The sequence below is a fragment of the Haliaeetus albicilla genome, chromosome 29, assembly GCF_947461875.1.
Source record: "Haliaeetus albicilla chromosome 29, bHalAlb1.1, whole genome shotgun sequence".
NCBI classification, from domain to species: domain Eukaryota; kingdom Metazoa; phylum Chordata; class Aves; order Accipitriformes; family Accipitridae; genus Haliaeetus; species Haliaeetus albicilla.
In genome coordinates, this window is record NC_091511.1 from 3,181,534 (window position 1) to 3,206,805 (window position 25,272).

The 25,272-nt window shown below is 49.5% G+C and overlaps 3 protein-coding genes across 5 annotated transcripts; 1 reads left to right on the forward strand and 2 right to left on the reverse strand.

The window, feature by feature from the left end:
• The first annotated feature begins 64 nt into the window (after positions 1 to 64).
• LOC104314670 (zinc finger protein RFP) lies at positions 65 to 4,032 on the forward strand. 2 transcript variants are annotated; one of them, XM_009914264.2, is made up of 7 exons: positions 65 to 587; positions 1,256 to 1,351; positions 1,694 to 1,924; positions 2,120 to 2,142; positions 2,434 to 2,549; positions 2,730 to 2,759; positions 3,293 to 4,030. In XM_009914264.2, the coding sequence occupies exons 1-7, from the start codon at positions 168 to 170 to the stop codon at positions 3,805 to 3,807; spliced, it is 1,431 nt and encodes a 476-aa protein (XP_009912566.2). In that variant the 5' UTR covers positions 65 to 167; the 3' UTR covers positions 3,808 to 4,030. The 2 variants fall into 2 exon arrangements, with proteins under 2 accessions (XP_009912566.2, XP_069630182.1); XM_069774081.1 differs by having other exon boundaries at positions 2,434 to 2,759; positions 3,293 to 4,032.
• LOC104324524 (E3 ubiquitin-protein ligase TRIM39-like) lies at positions 4,033 to 17,083 on the reverse strand. The gene is made up of 12 exons (XM_069773872.1): positions 16,418 to 17,083; positions 15,233 to 15,325; positions 14,212 to 14,442; positions 13,941 to 13,963; positions 13,489 to 13,604; positions 12,828 to 12,857; positions 11,746 to 12,340; positions 8,696 to 8,801; positions 8,126 to 8,245; positions 7,152 to 7,174; positions 6,523 to 6,638; positions 4,033 to 5,519 (listed from the first exon to the last, which is right to left on the reverse strand). Exons 1-12 carry the CDS (start codon positions 16,835 to 16,837, stop codon positions 4,999 to 5,001), a joined length of 2,394 nt encoding a protein of 797 aa, XP_069629973.1. The 5' UTR covers positions 16,838 to 17,083; the 3' UTR covers positions 4,033 to 4,998.
• A 1,253-nt stretch (positions 17,084 to 18,336) lies between these two features.
• LOC104324526 (E3 ubiquitin-protein ligase TRIM39) lies at positions 18,337 to 25,160 on the reverse strand. Of its 2 annotated transcripts, XM_069774092.1 has the most exons (7): positions 23,209 to 25,158; positions 21,832 to 21,927; positions 21,364 to 21,594; positions 21,165 to 21,187; positions 20,096 to 20,211; positions 19,584 to 19,613; positions 18,337 to 19,339 (listed from the first exon to the last, which is right to left on the reverse strand). In XM_069774092.1, the coding sequence occupies exons 1-7, from the start codon at positions 23,626 to 23,628 to the stop codon at positions 18,825 to 18,827; spliced, it is 1,431 nt and encodes a 476-aa protein (XP_069630193.1). In that variant the 5' UTR covers positions 23,629 to 25,158; the 3' UTR covers positions 18,337 to 18,824. The 2 variants fall into 2 exon arrangements, with proteins under 2 accessions (XP_069630193.1, XP_069630194.1); XM_069774093.1 differs by lacking the exon at positions 21,832 to 21,927 and having other exon boundaries at positions 23,209 to 25,160.
• Between the last annotated feature and the right edge of the window lie 112 nt (positions 25,161 to 25,272).

The window sequence follows — 25,272 nt, forward strand, 5'->3', positions numbered from 1 at the left end:
TGGGGGATGCAACCAGGAGGACTTTGGCCATCACCCGCTTTCTCCCTTCCCACCCAGGCGCAGCTCTGGCTCTGCCCACCCTGGGGGTGGCAAGAAGGGAAACGCCTTTCCCTCGCTTGGAGGAAAATGAAAGCAGCCGCTGTCTTGCAGCTCACATTGGGGGCCCCATGGCTGCGCCGAGCCCCACTGCGGAGCTCCCCAGCGAAGCCTCTTGCCCCATCTGCCTGGAGTATTTCCGAGACCCTGTCTCCATCCACTGCGGTCATAACTTTTGCCGGGCGTGCATTACCCGCTGCTGGGAGTGGTCCACGGCGAATTTCTCCTGCCCGCAGTGCCGGGAGACAGCACCAGAGAGAAACTTTCGGCCCAGCCGAGAGCTGGCACGGGTGCTCGAAATAGCCAAGCGGTTGAGTTTGCAGGCAGCCAGAGGGGAGACGGTTGAGGAGGAAGGATGCGAGAGGCACCAGGAGCCTCTGAAAGTCTTCTGCAAAGACGATGAAGCCTTCATCTGCGTGATCTGCCGGGAGTCCCGAGCTCACCGGGCTCACACGATGCTTCCTGTGCAGGATGCTGTCCAGGAATACAAGGTAAAGGGGATTTTTTTTCTATCTAGACGTGCACTAGGAGCCAGACCAGCACCATTAGGGCTTGATGTTCCCCTTGCAGCACATTACCATCAGGCTTGGAACATCTCACCCCCACCCAGGGCAGTAGGCTGGGGACAGAAACGTTACCCCCCGCTCTGCTCTTCCCCCCAGAGCAAACTGGCCCGTTTCAAAATGACAGCGTAGATCATGCATCAGTGCTTCTGCTGTCTCTGTTCTCATCTGAGAATGTGATGCTCTGTGGTTGAAGGGGTTGAGGTCTTAATCCCCTTCTCCCTGCTGCAAAATTCAAGACTTTGTCCAGCTCTGGTGCTTACTGCACATCTGCCAATCCCAAGATGCTCTCCAAACCAGCAGGAACATAGGTCAATAAAAAAGGGGGATATTTTCTTGCTGCATCAGTGAGTTAAATCAGCTCAGAGAAAAGATCCAGTGCAGGCAAGGGCTGGTGCAGAAAGCTTTTTCCACTATGTGGCATTTATTTCCATTTAAAGCATTCCCAGATCTTGAGCTCAGGATCCTTCTGGACCAGGAGGGACACCAGGAGAAGCTCTGGAGCTGACCACAGTACAATCCCCTCCCCAGAGTAATTTTTTTTTAGGCTGTCTCAATCTCCAGAGACATGGGGTGTTTGTTTTTTCTTCCCTCAGGGACAAATCCAGGCCCATCTGCAAGCCCTGAAGGAAGACAGAGACAAACTCCTGGGGTTTCGAGAGGTTGAGATGAGGAGAAGCTGGGAGTACTTGGTAAATGTTTTTATGAGGAGGGATGAGGGTCTGGATGTCTCTCTTTGGCTTTAGATGGCCGTGTGGGAGATCACCCTGCTCTGCCTTGGGGCTGGGGTCCCTTTCCAGGTACCAAACCAGACACTGCCTGAATTTTCACTGCATTGTAGGAAAAAATAACAGGCAGAACCTGGAGCTCTGCAGGCATTCAATTCCTGAATACAAAGCCAAAAAAAAAAAAAAAAAAGAATATAGGATACTTGAGACACTGACTATTTCCATGTGTGCATTCACTGGCACACATGGGACTTTGCTGCATCCTTCTCCACCCTCCTCTTCCCTTCTTGTGTCCCCTCCTCACAGGAGAAGACCGAAGCCGAACGGCAGAGGGTCTTCTCCAAGTTTGAAGGGTTGCGTCTCTTCCTGGAGGACCATGCCCGTCATCTGCTGGCTCAAGTGGGGGACCTGGAGAGGGACATTGAGAAAATGCAGGAAGAAAACATTACGAGTCTGACAAAGGAGATATCTCGTCTGGATACCTTGATCCAGGAGATGGAGGAGAAGTGTCAGCAACCAGCAAGCAAATTTCTGCAGGTGAGGGAGAAGGGAATGGAGCCAGGTTGTCACCGTCCAGGTCCAGGCTATTTTCTGGCTCTGGGTATTGCCCCATGATGCAGCCAAACCCAGGCTGTCCTGCTCCAAAGCTACATCCATGCTGTTGAGGTTTCAGTAGATGTTTTGCTGCCAAGACCCATTCACTGAGTTTCCCTTTCCCTCTCTTCCTTCCAGGACATCAGAGGCACCTTGAGCAGGTATGGGGCTTCCTGACTTTTCCTTCCATCCCAGGCTGGGGAGGGAGTTTGGACCTTGTGTTTGGCAGGACAGGTACAGGAAAGCCTTCACAAAACCTCACCCAGAAGTCAAATATTTGGCTTTGTGGCCAGAGGCTCTGAGCAAAGATGTCCCTACCCATCGCTGAATGTGCAGCAGGTTTATTAAAGCCTGCACCAGCTCCTCTGAGCTCTGGGTGTGCACAAAGGATTTCTTGGTCTCTCTCTGAGAAGATGCATCCTTATGTCTTCTTTCCATCCTCCTTCTCTAAGGTTTGAAAAGGAAAATTTCCAGCAGCCTCCATTGCTTCTTCCAGAGCTGGAAAAGAGAATCAGTCACTTCAGGGAGAAAAATATGGCTCTAGAGGAGACTCTGAGGAGCTTCCAAGGTATTGAGCATGGGCTGGGGACATGGAGCAATACCTGTGGGAGCATAAATTATATTTACTTAGAATATAAATTATATTTTATTGCATTTATATATGTGGCCTCAGCATGGCAGAACAACCTCTCTGTTTTCATGTTCACACTGATGTTACATCAGATAATGTCTCTTCTCCCCTCTTTAGACATCCTGATGTTTGAGCTGCCTGAAAAGAGTAAGTCCACATCTCCTGGAGATGAGGGAGTGGGAAGGCTGAGCCCAACATGGGATGGGCCGTGAGTTGGAGGGTCATCTGGGGAAGATGTTGCCATGTCTGAACAAAACAATGAATGGGGGGATGGGGTGGCAAAAACACCGTAAGGAGTCAGGGAATCCTCACCATTAATGTGTTGATGGATTAATTTCTTCCGATGGAGCTGCTAAGCTGCATGAAGACTGAGTCTGCCCCTCATGTCAGTATGTTCAGGGAACAAATGCCTAGTTTGGCTTTTTGGGCACTAAAAACTGGTAGGGGTCTCCTACTCATCTGCCTCGGGGCTTGTTCTCTTGCTCCCTTGGGAATCTTCTTCTGATACTTGCCAGGGTCCCGTGGGATGGGGAAAGCAACCAATGTCTGCCCCTGCAGCACAGGCAGAGCATCCCAAGCAATGGGATGGATGGTGCTGCAGGACCTCCCTGCTCTGCCCCAGCACCTGAGGCCATGGGAAATGGTTTCATTTACTTTGCTCTGCTCTCTGTCCCTTGCAGTGAAGGTAACCCTGGATCCATCCACAGCTCACCCCCAGCTCGTCGTGTCTGCGGATGGGAGGAGCGTGAGGTGGGAAGATGCCCAGCAGGACCCATCCGCTGAGGGGTTTGGCACCGATCCCTGCGTGCTGGGCTGCGAGGGCATCACCTCGGGGAGATGCTGCTGGGAGGTGGAGGTGACACCCAAAGGCTCCTGGGCTGTGGGGGTGGCCAGGGAGTCCCTGAAGAGGAGGACAGAGACTGCTGTGAGCCCGGAGATGGAGCTCTGGTCTATGGGTCTCTGTGAGGGTCAGTTTTGGGCTCTCACCTCCCTTGAGCGTATCCCGCTATACCAGATCCAGGTCCCCAGAAGGGTCCGGGTCTCCCTGGACTATGAGAAGGGTCAGGTGGCATTTTTTGATGCTGATAAGAGAGCCCTGATCTTCACTTTTGCAGCAGCTTCATTTAAAGGGGAGAGTATTCATCCCTGGTTCCTGGTGTGGAGCAAGGGCTCCCAGATCACATTGTGTCCCTGAAGCTGTCCCTTCTTACCCAAACACAAGCTTTATGTCCCCAACATCCCTATTTCCAGCACTTTGGAGAACTTCTGTCTACTAAATTCCTAGTTGGCCTTTCTGGCCTCTCTTCCCATCCTCAGTGATCCCAAAGGGTTGAGCATCTCTGTGGGTCAGCATCTCAAATGGTCATCCCCAAACTGGGCCATCAATGGCTGACAAATGGAACTACATATGCCCCACAGCATCTTGCACCAGCCTGACTGCTTCCCTGGTCTTATGGTTTTAGATGAAGTAAAAAGATTTACATGCTGCAATGTTCTTCTCTGCCTGGTTATTTGCTGCTTCTGGATGTCAGGTTCAAGGAGGAGGCAACTGGAGTTTTAGTTGACTAAAATCCCATTCCTGATATTTGCACAAAGCCTGTGAGTGCCTGCACCCAGAAGGGTCCACAAGCCCCATGCTGGTGACCTAGGGACATCCCTGGAAGCCATGGGCCACACTGCTCTCCTGTCTACTGGCAGTCCCAACCAGAAGGAAAGACACAGAGGAGAAAATCATGTATTTTTTTATTATTAATGATCTACAGCATGGGGTTTCAAATATCAGTTGTTGGAGGAGAAGAGAGGAAAGAGTTGAGGCTCAGGAGCAGCTTTGCCATGTGTGAACTTCCTATCAGCAAAGGTGCCATGCTGGTGAGACTCCCCCCCCTTGCAGCTTTGGGATTAACCTCTCCTGACACCAGAAACTCACAGAGCAGATGTCTGCATCTGAACTGGCCACCACAGGATCCTTTATAGGGAGAAACTGTCTGGTGTAGGGCAATTGCACCCATTGGGAGGTTGGGGGGGGGGTAAAGGTAAAGTTTGGACACCTTGGTTTGGAGGTGACCAGCTCAGATGGGGACATCTATACTTAATCAGGCACACCTTGGGAAAATTTGCCTTTCTACTACTGTCACTCTGATTTTTTTTTTTTTTTTTCCCCTTTTCCCATGGTTGCCCCAGGGTCCCCTCCCCAGAGCTTTTCCATTCTCTTTGCCTCATTTCTCTCAGGCTTCTCTCTCTTCCCTGTGCATCAATCACTCAATTTCATGGGGAAGAAAGAAACACAAAAGCAAAAATCCCCATTTCTTCTGTTCCCCATGGCCTAGGGGGGGCACAAGGTTGTCCCCTGAGGCTATAAAAAGTGGGGGAGACACTGCTCTCTGTCTCAGGGACACAGCCTGAGCTGGGACCTGGCCCCCACCACCCAGAGCCATGGGCGGACCCTCTCCCCGGTGAAGGAGGCACGTGAAAAGATGAACATAAGCCCCCCCTCATCCGCATCGAAAAATGCCACCGTCCCTCCAGTGTAGTCCAGGTGGACGCTGACCCGCCGGGGCACCCAGCGGAGGGGTAGCAGGGTCACCTTGCGGGTGGTGAGCGCCCGGATTTGTCCCCCCCACTTCTCTACCCCCCAAATCCCTCCTTGGGGGCAGAGGCTGAGATGCCCCTTCCGACGAATGGAGTCACGGGCCACCCCCACAGCCCAATCCCCCCCGTCCCCCACCTCCACCTCCCAACAATGCCGGCCAGCCACGAAACCCTGGCAGCCCAGCACGAAGGGCCAGTAGTCAAATCGCTCAGGGTTATCAGGCAGGTCCCGTCGTCCTTCCCCGCGTCTCACGCTCTTATGGTCCTCGGAGAGGATGAGGTCGGGATGAGCCGTGTCAGGGTCCAGGGTCACGATGGCTGTGGGGTGGGGGACAGGGGTGTCAGAAGCAGGGCTGAGCCCCCTGGGGATGTGGGGGGCTTGGAGGGGGCCAGCAGGACCCAGGCTGGCATCCAAGGGGCAAAAGCATCCCAAGACAGAAGCATCCCTGACATGAGGAAGGGTGCTGTACATGAAGCAAAAAAGCTGTTTTTAACCCCCAAAAACCAAAAAGGAAAGGCACACAGTAATGGCAACAGGCTCATGCAGAAATCCCTGGAGACTTTATGCTATGTCAGGCCAAAAACAAATGTTGAGGAGAGAAAAAAAATGAAGGGAAGCGATACGTGGGATGTAAACCAGGAAAGTCTTGAGCAGGTTGTCTCTTACAGCGACCACAGGACAAGACCAGACTGGTTTGGCTGAGCATGTGGTTTAAAAAAAAAAAAGAGCTAAAACCTGAAGACAGGGTGATGAATTAGGTCGGTCTGTTTCTGTATTTGTTTCATGGAAATAGTTAGGTTTCAAGGCAAGAGCTCTGCCCTGGGGTGGGCTTTCCTCCAGAATTACGCAGAGGCTTCAGCTGCAGGGCTGAGAAAACTTGTTGGGTTGCCCTAATTTTCGTATTCTTCCTTCAGCATCTATTTTTGGCCACTTTGGGCTAGGTGCACCTTCATCTAACAGGTACAGCTGCTCTTGCGTTCTCATGCTCAGCAAAAGCCAATTTTGGGAAAGGCTAGGCTGGAGGGGGAGCAGGGCCAGAGAGCAGCCCATCCTTCATCCATGAGCATCCTTCAGGAATTAGGGCAAAACATTTATAACTAAGAGACTGATAAATGAGGCATTAAGGGGGTATCAAATAGTCATTTCTTCTGACCAGGAAAAGCCCTTTGCTCTTCCTCTCCTCCATCTCAGGGTTTCTCTCTCCAGTATTTCTGTTCCCAAAGTATATCCAGAATGAACTAAGGGCAGATCAGCTCTTCCAGCTCTCCCCAAAATATGCCTAGTCTATTTTTTTCCTCCTCCTCCAGCCTTTCTCAGTACCTTGTAGCTTCTTCAGAGTTTCCTTCAGAGCACTGTTCCTCCATGAGAAGTGACAGACTCTCTCCTCTGACTCTGGAGAAACATCCACTGGCAGCTGGAAAGTCACTTTCCCACACCTGGGAAAAAAAAAAACCAAACAACTTACACTTTTTGGAATGATTGTCATCATTTCAGGAAATCTGATGCCACCAGAAATGAGGTGATGGTATTGCTAGAATGTTGTTTTTTTTTTTTAGTCTCACCTCCTTGGCATCTCAAACCTCAAGGAAAGTGAAGGCCAAATTTCCCTGTTGGATCAATCTTTTTTTTAACTTTATTTTTTATGTAGACCATGAGAAAGGTCCTGGTTGGGAGGACTGGGCTAGAGAAAAGAGCCAAAACTCTGCAGTGAAATTAAAGCCAGCCTTTGCCAATGTGGAGGTCATTTTGAGACTAAAACTCCTTTGATTAGCGCATCCCCTGAAACGTTCAAGAGACAAGCATGTAGCGATGGTACCCAAAATACCCTTCCTGACTCCCACATTTTCCCTGAAGCAAAGGTGTATTCAGCAGCCACCAATGAGTTTTCTCCTCCATGGTCTTTGCTCTTTGAAAAGCTCAAGAAACAGCCTTTCAGAGAGGCCACATACCTGCTGATGGTGCTTTTCACATCCTAGGGAAAGGAGAGAGAAAGAGAAAAGGAAGCTCAGCATGAACTTTTCTGCTTAAATCACAGCAATGTTGTATTATTTAGTTGGGGATGGACCTCTTGGGTCCCAGCTTCAACCCTCTGCTCAATGCTGGGTCCAGGCAAGTTCTGAATACATGGAAGGATGGAAATGCCCACATCTAGAGGGACCCTGAATCAGGGAGGCACCATGCTAACAAGGAAAACTTTTTTTCCCCAAATCTAGAAAAAAAAAAAATATCTTGCTGCAGTCTGTGCTAGTTGCCTCTCATCCTTTCACTGGCCACTTCTGAGACACTGCCTCTGTCTCCTCCATAATCTCATTAGACCATTGCAGAGTACCAGGGCCCCCAGCAGAACTAATAGACATTAATGGCCCTGATCAGCCTGACCTGAGACACCACCCACCCCCTGCCCATGGCCCAGGGGCTCTATTTAAGCTCAGTCCTGGGGTAGTTAGTCCTTTCGCAAGTTGTCTTGGAGGAACATGACTGTGGACCCTGCTGATTCACCCCACAGGCTGCATTCCCAGCTTGCCTTCAGCCCTGCCTCCTGCCCACAGACCTACCTGATGTTTTGGGCTGCCCTGCCCTGCCCTGCTCCCCTCTCTCAGGTACCGCAAAGATGGGGTGAAGGCTGGTGACGCTCTTGCTCCCTACGCTATCATGCCCAGCTCCCCATCCCGTAGGGAGCCACCAGCCATCACTATTCCCTCCCACAGACAGTGATTTCATTCCCTTTTTTTTTTCTTCCATCTTTCCAGGCTGCAAATCCCCCCCTCCTCATGCCCTTGGGGTTTTCAAGTCTACAAAGGGAATAGGAGCAAACCAGAACTAGGAAAGCCCAACTCATTAAGCCAGTAGCTACCTGGTGGGGAGGACCACCCCCCCCTACAATTTTCCATTGAAAAGCTGTAAACTGGATGAATCCACTCACCAATGGCTGATTCTTCTCTTCCTGCCCTTGTGTTGGGGTATCTAGCTGGGAAATCTCCTCTGAGGGTTTGGTGGCATTTTTTGCCTGCCTCTTCTCAATCTCATTTTTCAGGTCTTCCAGCTGTGAAAGCAAGAAGAGCTCATGTCCTCCTGGGACCTGCAGCATGTCTAAAATCTGAGCACAGTCTGCCAGGGTTCGGCTTCTGTCCTCCCCTTTTAAGATGCAAAGGAGCAGTGGGATGGGAAATACTATGAGGAATCCATGGAAAGGCATTTCCCACAGGAGATCACCCATGAACCAAAATGCCTACTAATTTTTCTTGAATTCCTGGAGAAATCTGGGTGGAAAAAAAAATCAAACCTGATGCAAAAAAGCAACACAGGTTTGGGAGGAGAGATACTGATAAAAGCTACAAACACACTTGCATGAACTTGGGCAGAAAGCCATGATATTCCTGCACTTACCAGCACAGCAGTGGTGTAAAGCAACTGAAAATGATCTAAAGAAATGATCCTAAAGTCAGTGTATTACTGTCCAGGGACTTAAGAGGTCAGAGAGGTTGACACCTACCAGATCCTCCAGTTTTCTGCACTCCAGGGTAGCTGTCCTTCCTCGGAGACCTTCTCTCTCTTCCTTCAGAAAACTTAATATCTGCCTGAATTTCTTCCAAAGTGAACTAAAAAAAACCTGTTGGTTTTATCCCTTTGATGGGGCTGTACCTTTCTCTTCTTGTTCCTTCCCAGTCCTGGATAAAACTGCGGCACGGATGCGTTGAGCCTGTGAGTCAGCTCTTCGTGCCATGTCTCCTGGGCAGGAGGTGGTGACACCCTTGGCCTGATGTGCTCGGAGCATCATGTTTCTCGCTTGTCAATCTTCCAGCTTTTTATTCTGGGGAGCTGTTGAGGGCTGTCACCTCACTGCTTTTGTCCTCCTCTTTTTAGGGCTGGGCGCTAGGCAAAACCATCAACCCTCCCAGAAAAGCGCTGGAGGCAAATTCAGGCTGCCAGGAGGGTGGGGAGCTCTTGAGGCTTGGTGGGACCATGGGTGGGGAAAGCATAAGAAAACAGGGCGGGAAATGTGCAGCCAGAACTTTGTAGGTGCTGGAAGAAGGGCTGTGACTCAATGTGCTTAAAGGAGCACAAGTTGGGTTCCTTGGCACTCCTGCCATGAATGTGCCTATAGCCACCCATCACTACATGACCTCCCAGAAGCACCGTCCTGGCTCTGAGCTCACAGGGAAATGTTTCTAAGGAATTTATAACCCACTGCTCCTTTTTTAAGCTCCATGGTTAAATATATATATTTTTTTTTGCATGGCAGCAACCGGGATTTTGAGACAGGGTCACCGTGACCTAGCTGAAGGGCTACCAACTGCGATAACTCTCCCAGCTCAATTGCTCAGCCGGGTTTGGAGATGCAAGTCTCGTTTCCAGCAAACTATTCCCATCAGGAAGAGCCATAGGGGAGTAACTTGCTCCAGGAACACTAGGACTGGAAGCAAACGCCCTGCAACCGCTTGCCAGGGAAGCATGGCCTGGAGTGAGCAGGTTGGGAGGCAATCAATCCTGCCAGATGCAGGAGGTGGGTGCAACCGAATGAATGTTGGCATCTAATGAGACACCTCCGTCTGAGCTGGGCTGCTTTGCTCTTCGGCAGATAGTGGCTCTGCACCATCGGCACAGCCTAGGGCACAGCTCCTTTCATCTCAAAACTAGGTGCCTATGGTTGGGCAAATGAGTTGCACCCTAAAAGCGTCTACAGAGCCTGGAAAACCAGCTGGGGCGGAGACATCTGCATCGCATATTTCTAGAGTGAAGGGACACCCTGGAAGAGAGGTGGAGCTGGGAGAGAGGTGCATGGAGATCAGAGACATGGAGGGACCCTGTGGCCCTGAAAGAGTCGGAAAAACATTGTTTTCTACCTCCAAGGAAAGCACAGACTTTTACTGGGACCTGGTGTCTGTGCCTTGTGCTTCTCAGCAAGTGCCTCTGAGAGGAGTGTGGTGGGACCACGGTAGTTCAGGGATCTCCAGCAACCCACAAGCTTGTCCTTGCAAAACAGCTCAAGAGCTTTTCCCTTGATTCACCCAGGTTGTTTTTTTCTTTGGTCCTTCCTGCACCTACAGCCTGTATATTTGTATTCCCCTCTACCTTTCCCAGCTGGGCTTGGATCTGTGTCTGGACATGGATCATACTCCTCCCCAGCAGAGATGTGGCAAAGGCAAAGGGGATGAGATGGGAGAAAGAGCAAAAAGTACTCAAGGCTGTTTGCTCAAAAGTCTTTCCCAGTAGCCCTGATTGCCCGTTTTTAATAAATCCTCATGCCTGAGCTCCTGCAGTGATTTCAGGTTGGCTCTGCAGAAAGCAGATATCTATCCTGCAGTGGGATCCCCCATGTTTCCCAACTGATGTGACCAAGTGACAGTGATGCCCCAGACTAAGGAGCATGGATAGAGGGGAGATGTCACAGCGTGACAAAGAGCACCGAAATACCAGCTGTAAGTTTGCCCTCAATGGGACCCATGGAAATGGTGAGATGGGACTTCATCACAGGGTGCCCACTCATATCTCGTCTGTTATTCTGAGCCCAACATCACCCGCTCCCTCCCACTCTCGCTTCTAGTTCCTCTTCTTGGTTCTGTAATCAATAACGTGTATTTATTTCAGTGGTGCCTCTTCCTCTTTTGGGTTTCCTCAGAAGAAAATCAGCAGTTTTTGAGGGAATCAATGCAGGTGAATCAGGCAAAAATGCCAGAATTTGTATTTTACCTATCCACTCCACCTACTTTTATAGTTGAGGAATATCTAACTGGCACAGCCACAGCAGCCTCCTGTACAACTTGTCCCACCTCGTCCCTCCTGAACAGCCAACAGGGAGAAACAGGCTTTTCTTGGGAGTTATCCAGGAAGCTGGACATGTATAATGGTGTGGAAAATTGCATTCCAGATGGGTTCATTTCCCTTCACTGCCTGCAAAGGGGGCTTGAATGACTGGAGGTCCATCACGAGAAGGTGGAAAGGTAAGCAAGGTGTCCCCATCCTGTGCAGCTTTTCTTAATCTTGCTGATCCAAAGGCTAAGAAATCCAGAATAATACATCCATAGCAAGGCAGAAAGTGGACAATGCAAAACAAAATGTTCTTTTATTTAAAATAATTATCAGAAATCTAGACAGAGATAAAGACCAGCTCCCCAAACCAAGCTAGTTTGTAGTGAAAGGCCACCTCCCTTGGCAGAACAGACTCTGGATCTGCCTTGCAATTGATGTCAGAAAGAAAACACTTCGGAAAGAGGTAAAAGCAGAGGATTTGGTCCGTTAAAGGCAAAATGAATTTTAAAAGGCCTCACGTTTGGAAGTCCTGAGTGCTCTCCATCCTTGATCAACCCCTCAGTGTTCTGACTCCATGACCTTGTACCTGCTGATCCTTCCTCCTCACTGCTGTCTGCTGGTGTCCCCATCTCCCCATCCTTGCTGTACAGGCGCCACCCCAAAGCTCCCAATGGAGATGGACATGAGAGAGGAGCAGCAGGTTGTCTCAGCGAGATGCTCTAGCAAGCACAGCAAACAGGTGGCATCACACAGGAGATGTCCCTTTCATTAAGGTCTGATTGACAGACATCTCAAGGACAGATCTGGAGGGGAAACCTGAATCCTACCCAGTCCAGAGGGGACATCAGCTGCCCAGTCATGGACTGGTCCTCTGAGGGTGGGATTTGGGTGATTTCTTGCAAACGAGCCCCCATCCCCATCTTGAACCAGGGGAAGACCCTCTCCCCATTGAACAAGGCTCTGGTATAAACCAAGATGGGAGCATCATCATCTGCACTGAAAAATGCCACCCGCCCCCCTTCATAGTCCAAGGAGACCCGTATCCTCCTGGGAAGTGGGTTCAGGTGCAGGTTGGCACGGGGGGATGCGAGTGAGTAATAAGCCTCCAGCGCCCAGACCCCCTCCTTGGGGGTGAGGCTCATCGGTCCCTTCCTCTTGACCGATGCTCGGGCCACCCCCAGGGCCCAGACACCCCCCTGCCCCACGTCCACCTCCCAGAAATGTCTCCCTGAGGTGAAGCCCTCACAGCCCAGCACGCAGGGTTCGAAGTCAAATCTCTCTGGGTTGTCCGGGAGGTCTTGCTGGGTCAGTTGGCCCCTGGCTTGTTTTCGGTCCTCGGAGAGGTAGAGGTTGGGGTGAGCTGTGGCTGGGTCCAGGGTCACGTTGGCTGCAGGACAAGGGAGAACCAGAGTACTGGATGTAGGGCTTGGCCCCAGGAGAGGCTGGAGATGTTTCTTCTCCTCCCAGCATCTGGGACCAGCCCCACTCCCCTGCTTCTCCCAGCTTTGAATGTTTCACTGAGCATCAAGGGCAGGTCTGGGACTGGCACTACCCTTGGGGTCCCCTGGGTGAAAGGAGAAGGGGGGGAGAGGAAAAAGCATGGAGCAGAGGCACGGGGAGGGGATGGTGGGAAATTAATGGGGAGGGAAGGGGAAGCACAAATGCTCTTCTCAGCATTCCCTTTCTTTGGGTCCCAGAGGGGCATTTGGCTTTATTAGGACCATATCTCACTCCCCGGATACACCAGGAGCATCAACAGCAGAATGCTGTCACCCTTCCCTTCCTCTCTCTGGGGGGATTGCATTGTTTTTTCCACAGGAATTTCTTCCACAAGCCAAAACCCCGTTTTCTCCCACCCACTACCATTGACTTACTTGGCTCTTGCAATTTAAACATCAGGCCGTCTAAAGAGGAGAGAGATTTCATGGTATCAGGTTTATGTGTTGGGCAAACTGGCTGCAGCTTAGCTTTATTGCACAGGCGGGGGAGGTGAAACAGCTAACGGGAGACTTGAGAGCGGAAATACTGTGTGAGGGCTTGGCTGGGTGCAAAGGCTCTGGGTTGACTTGCTCTGGTGCAGATATTGAAGCTGTGATAGCTATACAACTCTCCCAAAGCCAGGGGAGATGAACCTCCTGGCAAAGGTAAACTCATCTCCAAGAGACACTGCAATGGATTTCTCCCCCTGTTGTAGCATCCCCTCCCGGCTTTGTACCCACATGAACTTTAATTTTCCCACCAGCTTGGAAGTGATGGGAACAACTGCACCAGCAGCTCTGTTTGAATTTGCTTTTCTTGTGGGACAGGGGAGAGGACATTCCTTTGCTGAGCTTGTTTTTCTCTCCTCTCCACTTCCCGATTATTTTTGCCCCAGGAAAAACTGTCAGTGTCCTTCTCTAGTTAAAACTTTCAGCTGCATTTATTTACAACAGTTACTAGGTGGGTTTTGCACTAGCAGCCAGCACACAAGAACCCAGTTTCTCACAGATATCAGGCACACAAGGCAACGTGCCCTCTCCTAACCCTGCTCAGTACCTTGGCATTTCCTCAGTGTGCCTCTCACAAGGATGTTTCTCTGAACAAAGTCCTCAAGCCTTCTTTCCAGATCGGAGGAAATCTCCACCGGAGGGTTGAACTGCATCATCTCACAACTGCAAAGAGAGCAGAAGAGGGCAAAACCCATATGCAATATGTTTGATTGCTCATTTTGTTCTCATTAAATAATTCAGGAGAAGCTATGGGACGGGCTGAGGATACTTATCCAGGAGCAAATAAAATCCCCCTTTTCCCTGCCCTGTTTCTTTGCAGTTTGTTTCCCCCAGGCAGTCGCTGAGCAGATGTTTCTGAACACAAAGCACAGCTGTGGGAGGCCGAGCTATCGATTGCATCCATCTGGCTTGAGACCCTGACCTCAGGATTCACCCAGGTGGCATCCAGAACCTCTCCAAGCATCAGAGTGTGGGTAAAGTGAGAAGGAGCCACATTACCTGTTTAAGAGTCTTCTGATGTCCTAAAGCAGGGAAGAGAGAGGAGGAAAGACAGTTGGGGAAGAGGAACAACAAGTGTATCTTCTAACAAAAGTTATGTATTTTCATGTCAATGCAGTAGCAAAGAAGGACCCCACCCACAGGATGATCCCACCTGCAGCAATGCTAGAAGACACCAGGGGGTTCCCATGGGGCTGAATTTGGGCTCCTGGGTCTCAGGCTTTGCTCTATCCCTCCTTTCCCCACCAGCCCTGATGCTTTGGGCTCTCACCTGCAGGAATTGGCTCGCCGGCTGCTGGAATTTCCCCTCCATCTCCCAGATCAGGGTGTCAAGGTGGGACATCTCTTCTGAGACCTTTGCCACTGCTTCATCCTGGATCCTGGTGATGGCCCTGTCCAGGTCTATCAGCTGGGTCAGGAGGAGGCGCTCTTGGTCCTTCAAAAATTGGTTTAATTGCTCAAATTCACACACTATCTTCTTCCCTTCAGTTTTGGTTTTCTCCTGCCAGGATCAGAGATGAGGGCAAAGGGGATGAAAGGAGGGCAGGAGACCTCCCCACAGAGCAGAAGGCATGGTGTGACCTCTCTACGACTCTAGCACCTGAAACACTGGCAAAAACTTCCCTCGTGGATTATCATTACATCATTCTAGTTTCTATTAGTGTCACATCTCTAAGGCTGACACAGTCTGTGGGGCTGCAAGAACCCCAGACCTTTGCAGAAGGAATCACAGTAGCCTCAGGTGAAGCTCTGCAAGATGGGCAGGAGATGGTGGGAGCTACAGAAGAATCCCACCATGCCCAAGAAAAACAGATTAATGCTTCAAGGCCACCCGGCTGGTCTCAGGAGACCATGTCCTCAGTGATATTCAGTCAACACAAGGGTGAATTTAACAGCAAACCCTCTTGCTGGGGATTTAGGTAGTAGCAGGGACTATTCAGGAGGCTTAGCCTGGAAGCAAAACCAAAAGATGCAGCCTCAACTGGGCTCTATAAGAGGGAGATTAATAGAGTTTAGGGGGGGTGGAAACCTTCCAGCCCATCTCTACACCAGGCTGAGAGCTGCCTGCCCCCCTAGCTCCCTTGCAAAGGAGCTGCAATGTTATCTCCCCAGTGCAGGCTCCAGCTAATGTGAAAACCTAGCTGATAAACACAGGGTTGGCTGGTGCCCAGAGCAAATGGCACAACACTCTGCAAACCAAATATGCAAGATCTGGCCTCAAAATACACCAGCAATGCTGGGGTGGAGTGAGAGACCCACGCTCCCCCAGGCTTCTGCTGGAGGGCACCTACCAGGTACGAGCTCTTCCTTACTCCAGTTTTTCTGCTTTCCAGGTATTTTTCTCTCTCCTCCTTCAAAGCCTGTAGGCGGGCTTGGATTTCTTCCTACAGAAAAAGACAATATGTTCTTGGAGGAGCTGAGAAAAATCCTTTTTATCCACTAAAATTACTTCTGCCTTCATCTTAGATGGGAAAGGCTTTGCCTAAACACTGGCTCTTCTGCAAGGAGTGGAACTGGAGGAGGAAGAAGGTCCAAAAGTGACCTATGGTGTTCTGAAGATCTGTGCAAAGAAAATGCAACCTGCAAACACAAACCTCACTGCAAGCACAGGGAAAAAAAATCTGCAGAAGTGCGAAACACCAACAGTAATCAATAGCCCATGTCCTGGAAGCATGTAAGAGCAAGATAAGTGCACAGTGAGATTTCCCTCAAAAACACTCACAGCCTCCAGAAATTGGTGGCTCTGGGACAAATATCTCTGTATTTAATAACCTTCAGTGGATTTGTTTAGCATGCATTTATAGAAGTGCTTTCTGAACCCACAGAAACCTTCAGCATCAGCAACATCTTGCAGCAAGGAGTTCCTCCTGTTAACGCTGCACGATGTTGCACTGTGTTTGCATGACTCTGCCAAGTGCTTGGCTTTTTGGTGAGATGATGAGAACAGGTTTGGGTCAGCAGAAAACAAAAGGATCAGAGAAAGAAGAGACAGGAAAAAGTTATTTCTCTGTATTTGAACAGAGTGAAACAGAGAAGAAAGAGTGAATAGGGGAACAAATATGCAAAATTGCCTTCAATAATTGATTTAACCAAGCAAAAAAAAATCAGGAATTCTTAGGCATTTTTACATATTTTGAATATTTATTGTTGTCAGTATTTCAGTACAGTTGAGTCGACAGCAGATTTCAAAGAGGAAAAAGGCTAACAAGGTTGGGGTTTTTTTTATTTCTCCCAGGCTGTTGGCAAAGATCAATAAATTAAAGGGGACGACCTTATAGGAACATTGCAAAAAACAAATATCCATGCAGTAAAATGCAAACAGGAAGCACATGAGTAAGTGACACCCAAAGGTCCCTGTTTGCAGCTGCACCACGGAGGGGCACAGAGAGCGGATGCACCTGAACTGCTGTACTTTGCCCCTGGAAAGGGATTTTCTGTGAGGTGGGGAGGTGCAAGCATGTCCCCCCAGGCTTTACCTTATATTCCTGGGCAGCTTCTTCGACAGGGACCACGGTGTGGAAGCGGTGAGCCTGGGACCTGTCACACACCATGCAGATGGGCTGCTGGTCGTCCTTGCAGAAGAGCTTCAGAGCCTCCTGGTGCTGCCCACACAAATTCTCCCATCCCACTGCTCCTTCTCCTGCCCGCAAGTTCAGCTGCCTGGCAATTTTGGCAATATTTGCCAGCTCCCTGCTGGGACGGAAACTCTTCTGCAAAGCCGTCTGCCTGCACTGCGGGCAGGAGAAATGTGACTCCAGCCCTTCCCAGCAGTGGGTGATGCACGCCTGGCAGAAGTTATGGCCACAGTGGATGGAGACGGGGTCTTGGAAATAACCCAGGCAGATGGAGCAAGTGGCTTCGCTGTGCAGGCTTTCCACTGGACTCTGCATAGCCATGGCTCTTCCCAACCTACCTCTGGGAGAGGATCAAATAAGCTTCACTTTGCAGGAAGAAGAGAAGGACATTCCTTCTTCTGGCTCAGCCGTTTCCTCACTGCCAATGGGGGGAAATCAACCCCCAGCCCAAACGCCACAAAAAGGCAGCACAGAGGAGCGAGAAGAGGGCGAGCACACGCGATGCTTCCTCCTCGCCTCCTGCTGGTTTCGGTTCAGTTGGCTTTCTGAGCCAGATGTGAGTTAGCAGATAGGAGGCAGGAGGGCAGGGCTGCTCTTCAGCAGGACCAGGATGGACTGGAGACGTGGTTGGGGAGAAGTCTCATTAAACTTGGGGTGGGATAGCCTCCTGCACCAGGACCAACCATGGAACAGGACTTCAGGGTCTCTGGGGGGTGACAAGTTGTCCACAGAATCACAGAATTGTTTAGGTTGGAAAAGACCTTTAAGATCATCGAGTCCAACCATCAACCCAACACCACCATGTCCACTAAACCATGTCCTGAAGTGCCACATCTACGTGTTTTTTGAACACCTCCAGGGATGGTGACTCCACCACTTCCCTGGGCTGCCTGTTCCAATGCCTGACAACCCTCTCAGTAAAGAAATTTTTTCTAATATCCAATCTAAACCTCCCCTGGTGCAACTTGAGGCCATTTCCTCTCATCCTAATGAGTCCATGGGTCAGCAGTGGGACCATGCACCAAAGATATCAACCCCATATGGGGCTGCATTAGCAAGAGTGGAGAGGGGAAGGATTGTTCCCCTCCATCAGCACATGTGAGGCTGTATCTGTGTACGGGGACCAGTTTGGGCCTTCCCAGTACAAGGAAGACAGCATCAGGCTGCCAAACGGAAGCCCAGGATGGATGGGGAGAGATTGGGATTATCCAGCCTGGAAAGGAGACGGAGCGAATCGCTTTCTGCAGCTACCCAATGGGGTTAGAGAGAGGACAGAGCCAAACATGACATCTCTCCATGCCTGTCATTATATGCTTTTAATTGTTTAATTACGCATTTACGCTGCTTAAATGGAGGTCCTGGGCCCATAGTCATTCTTGCCCTGCTTTTATTTGCTTTCCTAGGCATCTACTTTTGGGGACAGGGCAAGGACTTGATGGACCTTCATCTGAACCCCTGTGTCTGTTGTATAGCCTCAAGGAAAAGGTCCAGTCTCTGGCTTGACTAAAGCCCAGTGCATCAGGGATCACATCGAACCAATGCCAAAAGGAGCAGTCCTGTTTCTGTGCTCATTCCCAGTTCTGACTGTTGTAACACCTGGAGCTGCAGACGCTCATGGTGGAATTGGGACAAAACCCAGCCCCTTGTTTGTTTCCCAGGAGTGAGTGGATGGGGTGTTGTTTTTTTTTTTTTTTCCCTGTGCCTTGGGAAATGTCATGGTTTAAGCCCAGCCAGCAACTAGGCACCATGCAGCCACTCACTCACTCCCCACCTCTCAATGGGATGGAGACGAGAATCAAAAACCAAAAGTAACTCGTGCATTGAGATAAGAACGATTTAATGGCTGAAGTAAAATAAAATACTAACAATAATAACAATAAAATATAATAATAGTAATTAAAAGGAAGATAATTTAAAAAAAAAAAAAAAAGAAAACCCAAGAAAAGACAAGTGATGCACAGCGCAATTACTCACCACCCGCTGACCAATGCCCGAGCAGTGATCCACCCCTCCTGACCAACTCCCCCCAGGTTATATACTGAGCATAACGTTCTATGGTAAGAATGTCCCTTTGGCTAGTTCGGGTCAGCTGTCCTGGCCACGGTCCCTCCCAGCTTCTTGTACACCTGCTTGCTGGCAGAGCATGGGTAACTGAAAAATCCTTGACTTAGGATACGCACTACTTAGCAACAACTAAAACATCAGTGTGTTACCAACATTATTCTCACACTAAATCCAGAACACACTGTACCAGCTACTAAGAAGAAAATTAACTCTATCCCAGCCAAAACCAGGACAGGAAAAAAGTTTAAAGAAGTTTGAAGCAAGCACTCCCCCTCACCAGGAACCATGGGTAGACCGCCTCCCCTTTGAAAGAAGCCTGCCGAAAAGCAAAGATCCGTGCCTTGCTCACAGCATCAAAAAACACCACCCTCCCTTCCTGACAGTCCAAGCAGATTCGTATCCGCTGGGGGACACTGTGTAGGGTCAAGGGGGTGACAGTGGGATGGGTCAGAGCCTTGTACCCACTGCTGATGTGACACAGCGCCCATATGTCCTCTTCGGGCACCAGGGGTAAATCTGTCTCCCTCGGCACTGATTCCTTGGCCACCCCAATGGCCCACATGCCTTCTCTGCTGATCTCCACCTCCCAACAGTGCCAACCCGACGTGAAGCCCCTCGAGCCCAGCACGCAGGGATGGAATTTGAACCTCTCGGGGTTGGAGGGTAGCTTTTGCTCATACCTTCCCCACCGCACAATCTTGCAGTCTTCTGAGAGGTAAAGCTTGGCTTTGGCCGTGTTCGGGTCCAGTGTCACCTGTGCTGGAGGTGGAGAGAGAGTCAGGCTCATTGTAGCAGATTTTGAGGGTCTTTTTCTCTCCTTTCCCATCCATCCGATCCGGTTGGGACCCCTCCAGGCGTTGCCTCATGGTGGGGCCAGTATGGGACAAGGAGGAAAGGAGGCAGCAGAGGAGTTTAGTTAATCATTGGGGCCAGCGGAGCTTGTTTTACTGTATTTTTTTATTTAATATGCTGGATTGGTTGGGCACATGTTCGGTTCACTTACTCAATAAAGGAAGTTTGAACTCCAGTATGCCTAGAGGAAAGAGAAAGAGAAAAATGTGAGAGGCAGAAAGATAAATTGGTCTGATTCTGGATTTCTGCAAAAATCCAGAGTCAGGAACAATCTTGGGGGAATGTAGAGAAACTTGAGGAGGGAGAGAAGAAAAACAGGACTATACATATGAAATTCACCCACACACAGAGGGGCTGCTGCAAAGAAAATGAATACAATGATGCATTGGAGTGTGTCTGTGATGAGGAGCACGGGACAGCAGCAAGACACTATCTCCACATACTTAATGTGAAATACATGGGACTCAATGCAACAGGCAACAACAGCGGCAGCCAGGTAAAATCAGACTAACACTCGCTGCTTATTTCCAATCTCATTATTCAATCTTGAAAAAAAAATCCCTCATTCAACAACCAGGATGTATTTCTTTCGCATGGCTTCACTCCATCCCTCCCCACCAAGAAGCACGATCACATTTTCCTTTCCGGACCTGCACACTGTACCTTGAAATTTCTCCATAGACTCCTTGACATCTTTGGTTTTCTCTGTGAAATCACAGAATTTCTCTTCCAGCTCAGAGGAAATATTGAGTGACTGCGACCACATTTCCCTCTTGCATCTGGAAGGAAAGAGGATGTATTTATGCCTGGTTGTAGTTTGCTACTCAGTGTTTTATCAGTAGTCAGTGGGGAGAATTAGCAGAGGGAAGATGAATGGGTCTGCACCACATCACACATCTTAGGCAGCAAATTACACATCATCACACATCACTCTTGTAGATGTTTATTGATCTGCATCAGCTGTGAAAGGAAGAGGTGGTTGTGTCAGGGCCCTAACGGGAATTAACAACCCTGAGCAGACCCACCTGGGACTCCATACCCCCACCCATGGTCCAGGGGCTCTATTGAAGCTCAGCTCTGAAGCATTTAGCCCTTTTGCAAGCTGCTTCAGAGGAGTATCCATGCATGGCCATGGGCCCTGCTGATCCACCCCATGGGCTGCCGCCTTGGCTTGCCCCCCGGCCTGCCTTTTGCCCATGGACCTGCCTGTTGCTCTGGTCTACCCCCGGCTGTTCTTCCCAGCCCTGCTTGGCTCTCCTTGGTCAGGCACGTGGGATGGGGCTATGGCTGGGGACATCTCTGTTCCCTGTATGGTTGTGTGCAGCTCCATAGGGAGCCACCAGCCCTTGCTGCCCCCTGACAACTTGTTCCAGGATGATGCTCATTTTTGTTATGCTGAGCTATTTCCCCAACAATGGCTTAAGACTCTTCCCCCATATGGCCCCACCAGATATTCACTTTGAGAGTATAGGAACCTGTGCTCTTCAGAAATGGAACCCTGTCCTCCTAGTTCAGCTTGTGCAGGTGACTAAGCCATCAGTGCCAGTACTTGTCTGAATTTATCATTAATTAAGTAGAGAGGAAGAGCCCTCCTTCCAAACCCCAGTGTCCTCAGTCAAGTCCAAAGGCTATACTGCAGGAGGGCCAACCTGTCCCTACATTATTTCTCCCAGTATCCTGCCACAAAGTTGCACTATTGTGGTGAAATTTTGATAGGAGAGGGACCACGTACCTGCTCAAGGTGGTTTTGATGTCCTAGATGAGAGAGAAAAAGAGATTTAGTGACCTGCAATACCTCCCCTTGGAGTACCAGGGTCCTGCTGTAATGAAGTCCCTCCCTTAGCATGTTGAGGTATAAAATCAAGAGCTAGAGACCAAGCTGGTGCTCAGCCAGTGCCTTCACAGCAAGTTTGGGATGCCTGGGGTCTCACCTTCAGGAGTTCACAGTCTGGCTGTTGGCATATCTTCTCCACCTCCTTGATCAGAGTGCCCAGGCTCGTGGTCTCCTCCAAAAGCCTGGTGAGGATTTCTTTATGTGCATTCATTATCTCCATGTCCATCTTCTCCAGCTGAGCCAGCAGAAAGGACTCCTGCTCCTCCAGGAACTTGTGCAGCTGCTCATATTCGGTCACAATCTTCTGCTTTTCAGCTTCTATCCTCTTCTGCCAAGGGCAAGCCGAAGCAGGTAAAGGAAAGTAGAAAGTGGGACAAGACCATCAAGAGTCAACGGGGTGTCATGCATTAGTGGGATCCACCAAAAAGATGCATTTGGGAAAGATACAAACCCACTCTACCTTCCCCACACCCCTTGAGCATCACCCACCTATGGCAGAGAGGAAGAGGAGATGTTTCTCCTTTCTTCCCCCACCCTCTGCCAAGGAAAACTGATGGGTACCTACAGTGTAGTCCTGGACTCTGTCTCCTCTAGCCTTCACGGAAGATTGAAGCGCCTCGTGCTCTAATTTCAGAAGCTGCAGTTGGGTCCGAATTCTTTCCTGAGAGGAAAGAAATAAGTCCCTTGTTTCATGGCATCATTGTCTGCCATCAGAAGTAGACTCTTTGCTATTGCAACGCCAACAGTGCTTCCTGGTCCACAGCTGGCTTGAAACTCAATTCTGGGTCTTTCCAGCTTCTCTATTGCAAAAGGAAACTGATATCAGGTTGGCCTGAGCTGCCTGCAGAGGCATTGTTGCTGGAAAGTACCTTGTGAGGTGTGAAGCCAGGCGAAAAAATAACTCAGTGCAAAATTCGAGCAGGCTCATTCCAGATTGCAAGCAGGCCAGCTGAAGAGCTTTCACATCTAATGCCAGCTGGTCCACAGCAGCAGGAGACAGATGGGTCTGGCACCTGCATCTGCTGATGATGTAAGAAAGTTTTGATCTCTGGAGGATGGCATTTTGCTGTGAGCAGGGTCATTTAGCTGGGAGAAACAACACCTTCATTTGAAAAGTGGGGGGGGGGTTCTTAGCTTAGTCTTAGGTCAGATGCTAGTAATTGGTGTAAAGCTTTTAGAATTAAAAAAAAAACCAAACAAATAAGGAGCGGAGGATAAAGATCAGGCTTGGGGGGGTGAAGTCAATTTCTTTGGAAATTCAGTCATGGTTGCAATCTCATGGATTTTGGCATAATCTGCCATGCTCAGCAGAAACAATGGGGAACTCTTGACTGCTCTTGAAGTAAGTGTTGCAAAAGTTTTGTGACAACTGTGACTGTTTTGAGGCTGTTAACCTCCCCCTTCTTTTTTCTTTTTTTTTTTTTTTTTAAAACCAAGGTCAAGGAGATTTCAGGGAGCTGTGGGGTGGGAGAAGGGCTGAGGATCTCTTTCTTTTTTTCCTACTGATCTTCAGCATACCTGATCTTGATAAGGGACCCGCATCCTGGAGGAGAGTGCCATTTATAGCTGCTGGATAAACAAACCCTCATGAGGCTCAGTAAACCCCTGGCATTGCAAATTGTGAGGTTAAAAGGTTACATGGAGATTGTGGTGGTAAGAAATCACATGCATCTGTTTCTTACTCTTCCCTAAGCCTCTGCTCATGGCTGAACCCTGGGGGAGATGATCCCTTGGTCCCCAAGAGCGCGGTGCTCCTATGTCCACCTCTTCCTCAGGGCAGGTAATGCCACCTCAATACTTGGAATCAAGAGCCAAGGATGGGTGAGTCCACAGGTGGTTTATCCCACAGCCCAAAGGCTAGACACGTATCTGCACCCATCAAGAGCAGCAACACCAGGAACTTCTGGCCCTTGGTGCATCAACATGCCCGAAAACCCCTCACCTTGTACTCCTTGGCAGCCTCATCCACAGGAACCACAGAATGGTTACAGTGCACCTTGGACTTGTCACACACCACGCAGATCAGCCTTTCCTCATCTTCACAGAAGAGCTTCAGGGCTTCCTGATGCTCCTTGCACAAGTTCTCCCTTTCTTCCACCTCTCTGACTGGTTGCAGGTTCAAGCTCTTGGCTATTTCGATGATGTTGGCCAACTCCCAGTTGGGTCGGATGCTCTCCCGGGGCACCATCTCCCTGCACCGGGGGCAGGAGAAGTTGGTGGTTAGTCCTTTCCAGTTCTGAGTGATGCACACCCGGCAAAAGCTGTGCCCACAGTGGATGGACACGGGGTCCTGGAAAAGTTCCAGGCAGATGGAGCAGGAGGCTTCATCCTGGAGGCTCTCCACAGACCTCCTGGCTGCCATGGAAAGTGACCAAGCTTGTTTCACTTTCAAATGATCAGGAAGGAGACAGATTTCTCTTCCTGATTCTAAGCCATTGGTTAAACTGAGATCCAGCCCCTTTCTAGGAGGGCTTTAGGCAATATATTTATTTATATTGCTCTGCCAATGCTGGGAAGTAGCAGTTAGGTGGGGAGGAAGAGAATGGGAGGTGCCCATCCCATTTTTACCCTTTCCCAAAGGCACTGGTTTTTTCAGTCTCCGAAGCCTGTCCTTTGAATGAGTGGAGACCTATGGATTTGGTGACTCAATAGCAGCTAGAACAGGAGTTTCACATCCTACTTAGCACCTAAGAGAGGTTGTGGTACAGCTGGGGTGGGACAGCACCACTGGCTGAAAATCATTCTGAGATATCAGGAGTGACGGGACCTGGCCAGGGCTTGGGGAGGACCTCAGCACCCTTCAGGACAGCATCTATAGAGCTCTTTGGGAGGACTCTTGGGTGATCCTAAGGGTTCAAATGTGCAATTCACTCCAGAAGAAATTTCTGCTGCTGCTGACCCCTGGGACATCAGCTTTGCCCTTTGGGTAAGGTGGGACATCAAACTAACACCCTGCAGAGAATGCTATGGATCAAAGATGCTCATGCATCCCTGGAGATTGCCGGTGCCTCCAAGACCTTGCAAGGTCCCAGCAAGCTTCTCTGATCTGCGGTGACATAGCTGAGAGCCTGGATTGATGCTTTTCCTTCCTTTTCCTGCTCTTTAAATGCCTTTACTTTCAAAGATTGTTGTTGTCCTGTCTTTCCAGCATCACTCATTTGCCATTGCCATTCAACTGGTTTCCAGTCCAGGTGGTTTTCAGAAACATAAGCAGAACAAGTCATTGCTCTTCCCTCCCATCACAGCTGTGATGAAGCAAGAAAGGCTTTGTTAAGTGCTTTCATTTGAGCTTTACAAGAAAAAGGTCATGAGAGGGCAACAAAGCCACCAGGGTTTGCCATGCTGCTGGTGGCACAGCACCATTTTCCCAGTTTCTCTCTAACAAGAAAGAGAAAACAGCCCTTGAAATATAGAAAGACACCTTAATATAGTCATTTTGCATATTAAAATGCATCTAAAACTGCTTACTAAGCTTCCTGACCCAAATGTATATATATAAATTGCAGAAAGGCAGAGTTCAAGATCTTTCTGTTCATCTTTACCCCTCTAACCTCTGATTTCTCCCACCCCACAGCTCTAAGAAAGGCAGCTGAAATCCATGGGGTTCAACACCAAAGCCTTAAAAGACATATGTTCTTGTCAATACTGTGCGGGCTTTGCCTCATGAGAGGTCTTGGTGGGAAAATAGCAGATATTGCACTTAATATCTGGTATCCTCTTTTCCTTTCTAGTAACTAAACCAGGAACCAGAGCCAGCTTCTTCAGCCCTGCAGGAATGTCATTGTTGAATGTCAAGGAAAGGAAAAATTGGAAAGGATGGGAGAAGAGTAGAAGGGATTAAAGCTCTGTCCCAGGGGCTGTTGCACAAATTATAGGCTTCATTTTCCTGCTCGTCCCAGGGGCTGTTGCACAAATTATAGGCTTCATTTTCCTGCTCATCCCAGGGTGATATTCCCTAGCAAAATCTTTGAGAGTACCCAAATGTTAAAAAATCCAGAGGTCTGCC

Coding starts and splice junctions, on each gene's coding strand:
- LOC104314670 (XM_069774081.1), top strand. CDS start 168: ATGGCTGCGCCGAGCCCCACTGCGGAGCTCCCCAGCGAAGCCTCTTGC. Junction 1,352..1,693: donor GGAGAAGCTGGGAGTACTTG/GTAAATGTTTTT, acceptor CCCTCCTCACAG/GAGAAGACCGAAGCCGAACG. Junction 2,760..3,292: donor GTTTGAGCTGCCTGAAAAGA/GTAAGTCCACAT, acceptor TGTCCCTTGCAG/TGAAGGTAACCCTGGATCCA.
- LOC104324524 (XM_069773872.1), bottom strand. CDS start 16,837: ATGGCTATGCAGAGTCCAGTGGAAAGCCTGCACAGCGAAGCCACTTGC. Junction 14,443..15,232: donor TAAGGAAGAGCTCGTACCTG/GTAGGTGCCCTC, acceptor TGATCCTGGCAG/GAGAAAACCAAAACTGAAGG. Junction 13,964..14,211: donor CGGCGAGCCAATTCCTGCAG/GTGAGAGCCCAA, acceptor TCCCTGCTTTAG/GACATCAGAAGACTCTTAAA.
- LOC104324526 (XM_069774092.1), bottom strand. CDS start 23,628: ATGGCAGCCAGGAGGTCTGTGGAGAGCCTCCAGGATGAAGCCTCCTGC. Junction 21,188..21,363: donor CAGACTGTGAACTCCTGAAG/GTGAGACCCCAG, acceptor TCTCTCATCTAG/GACATCAAAACCACCTTGAG. Junction 19,614..20,095: donor GTCTATGGAGAAATTTCAAG/GTACAGTGTGCA, acceptor TCTTTCCTCTAG/GCATACTGGAGTTCAAACTT.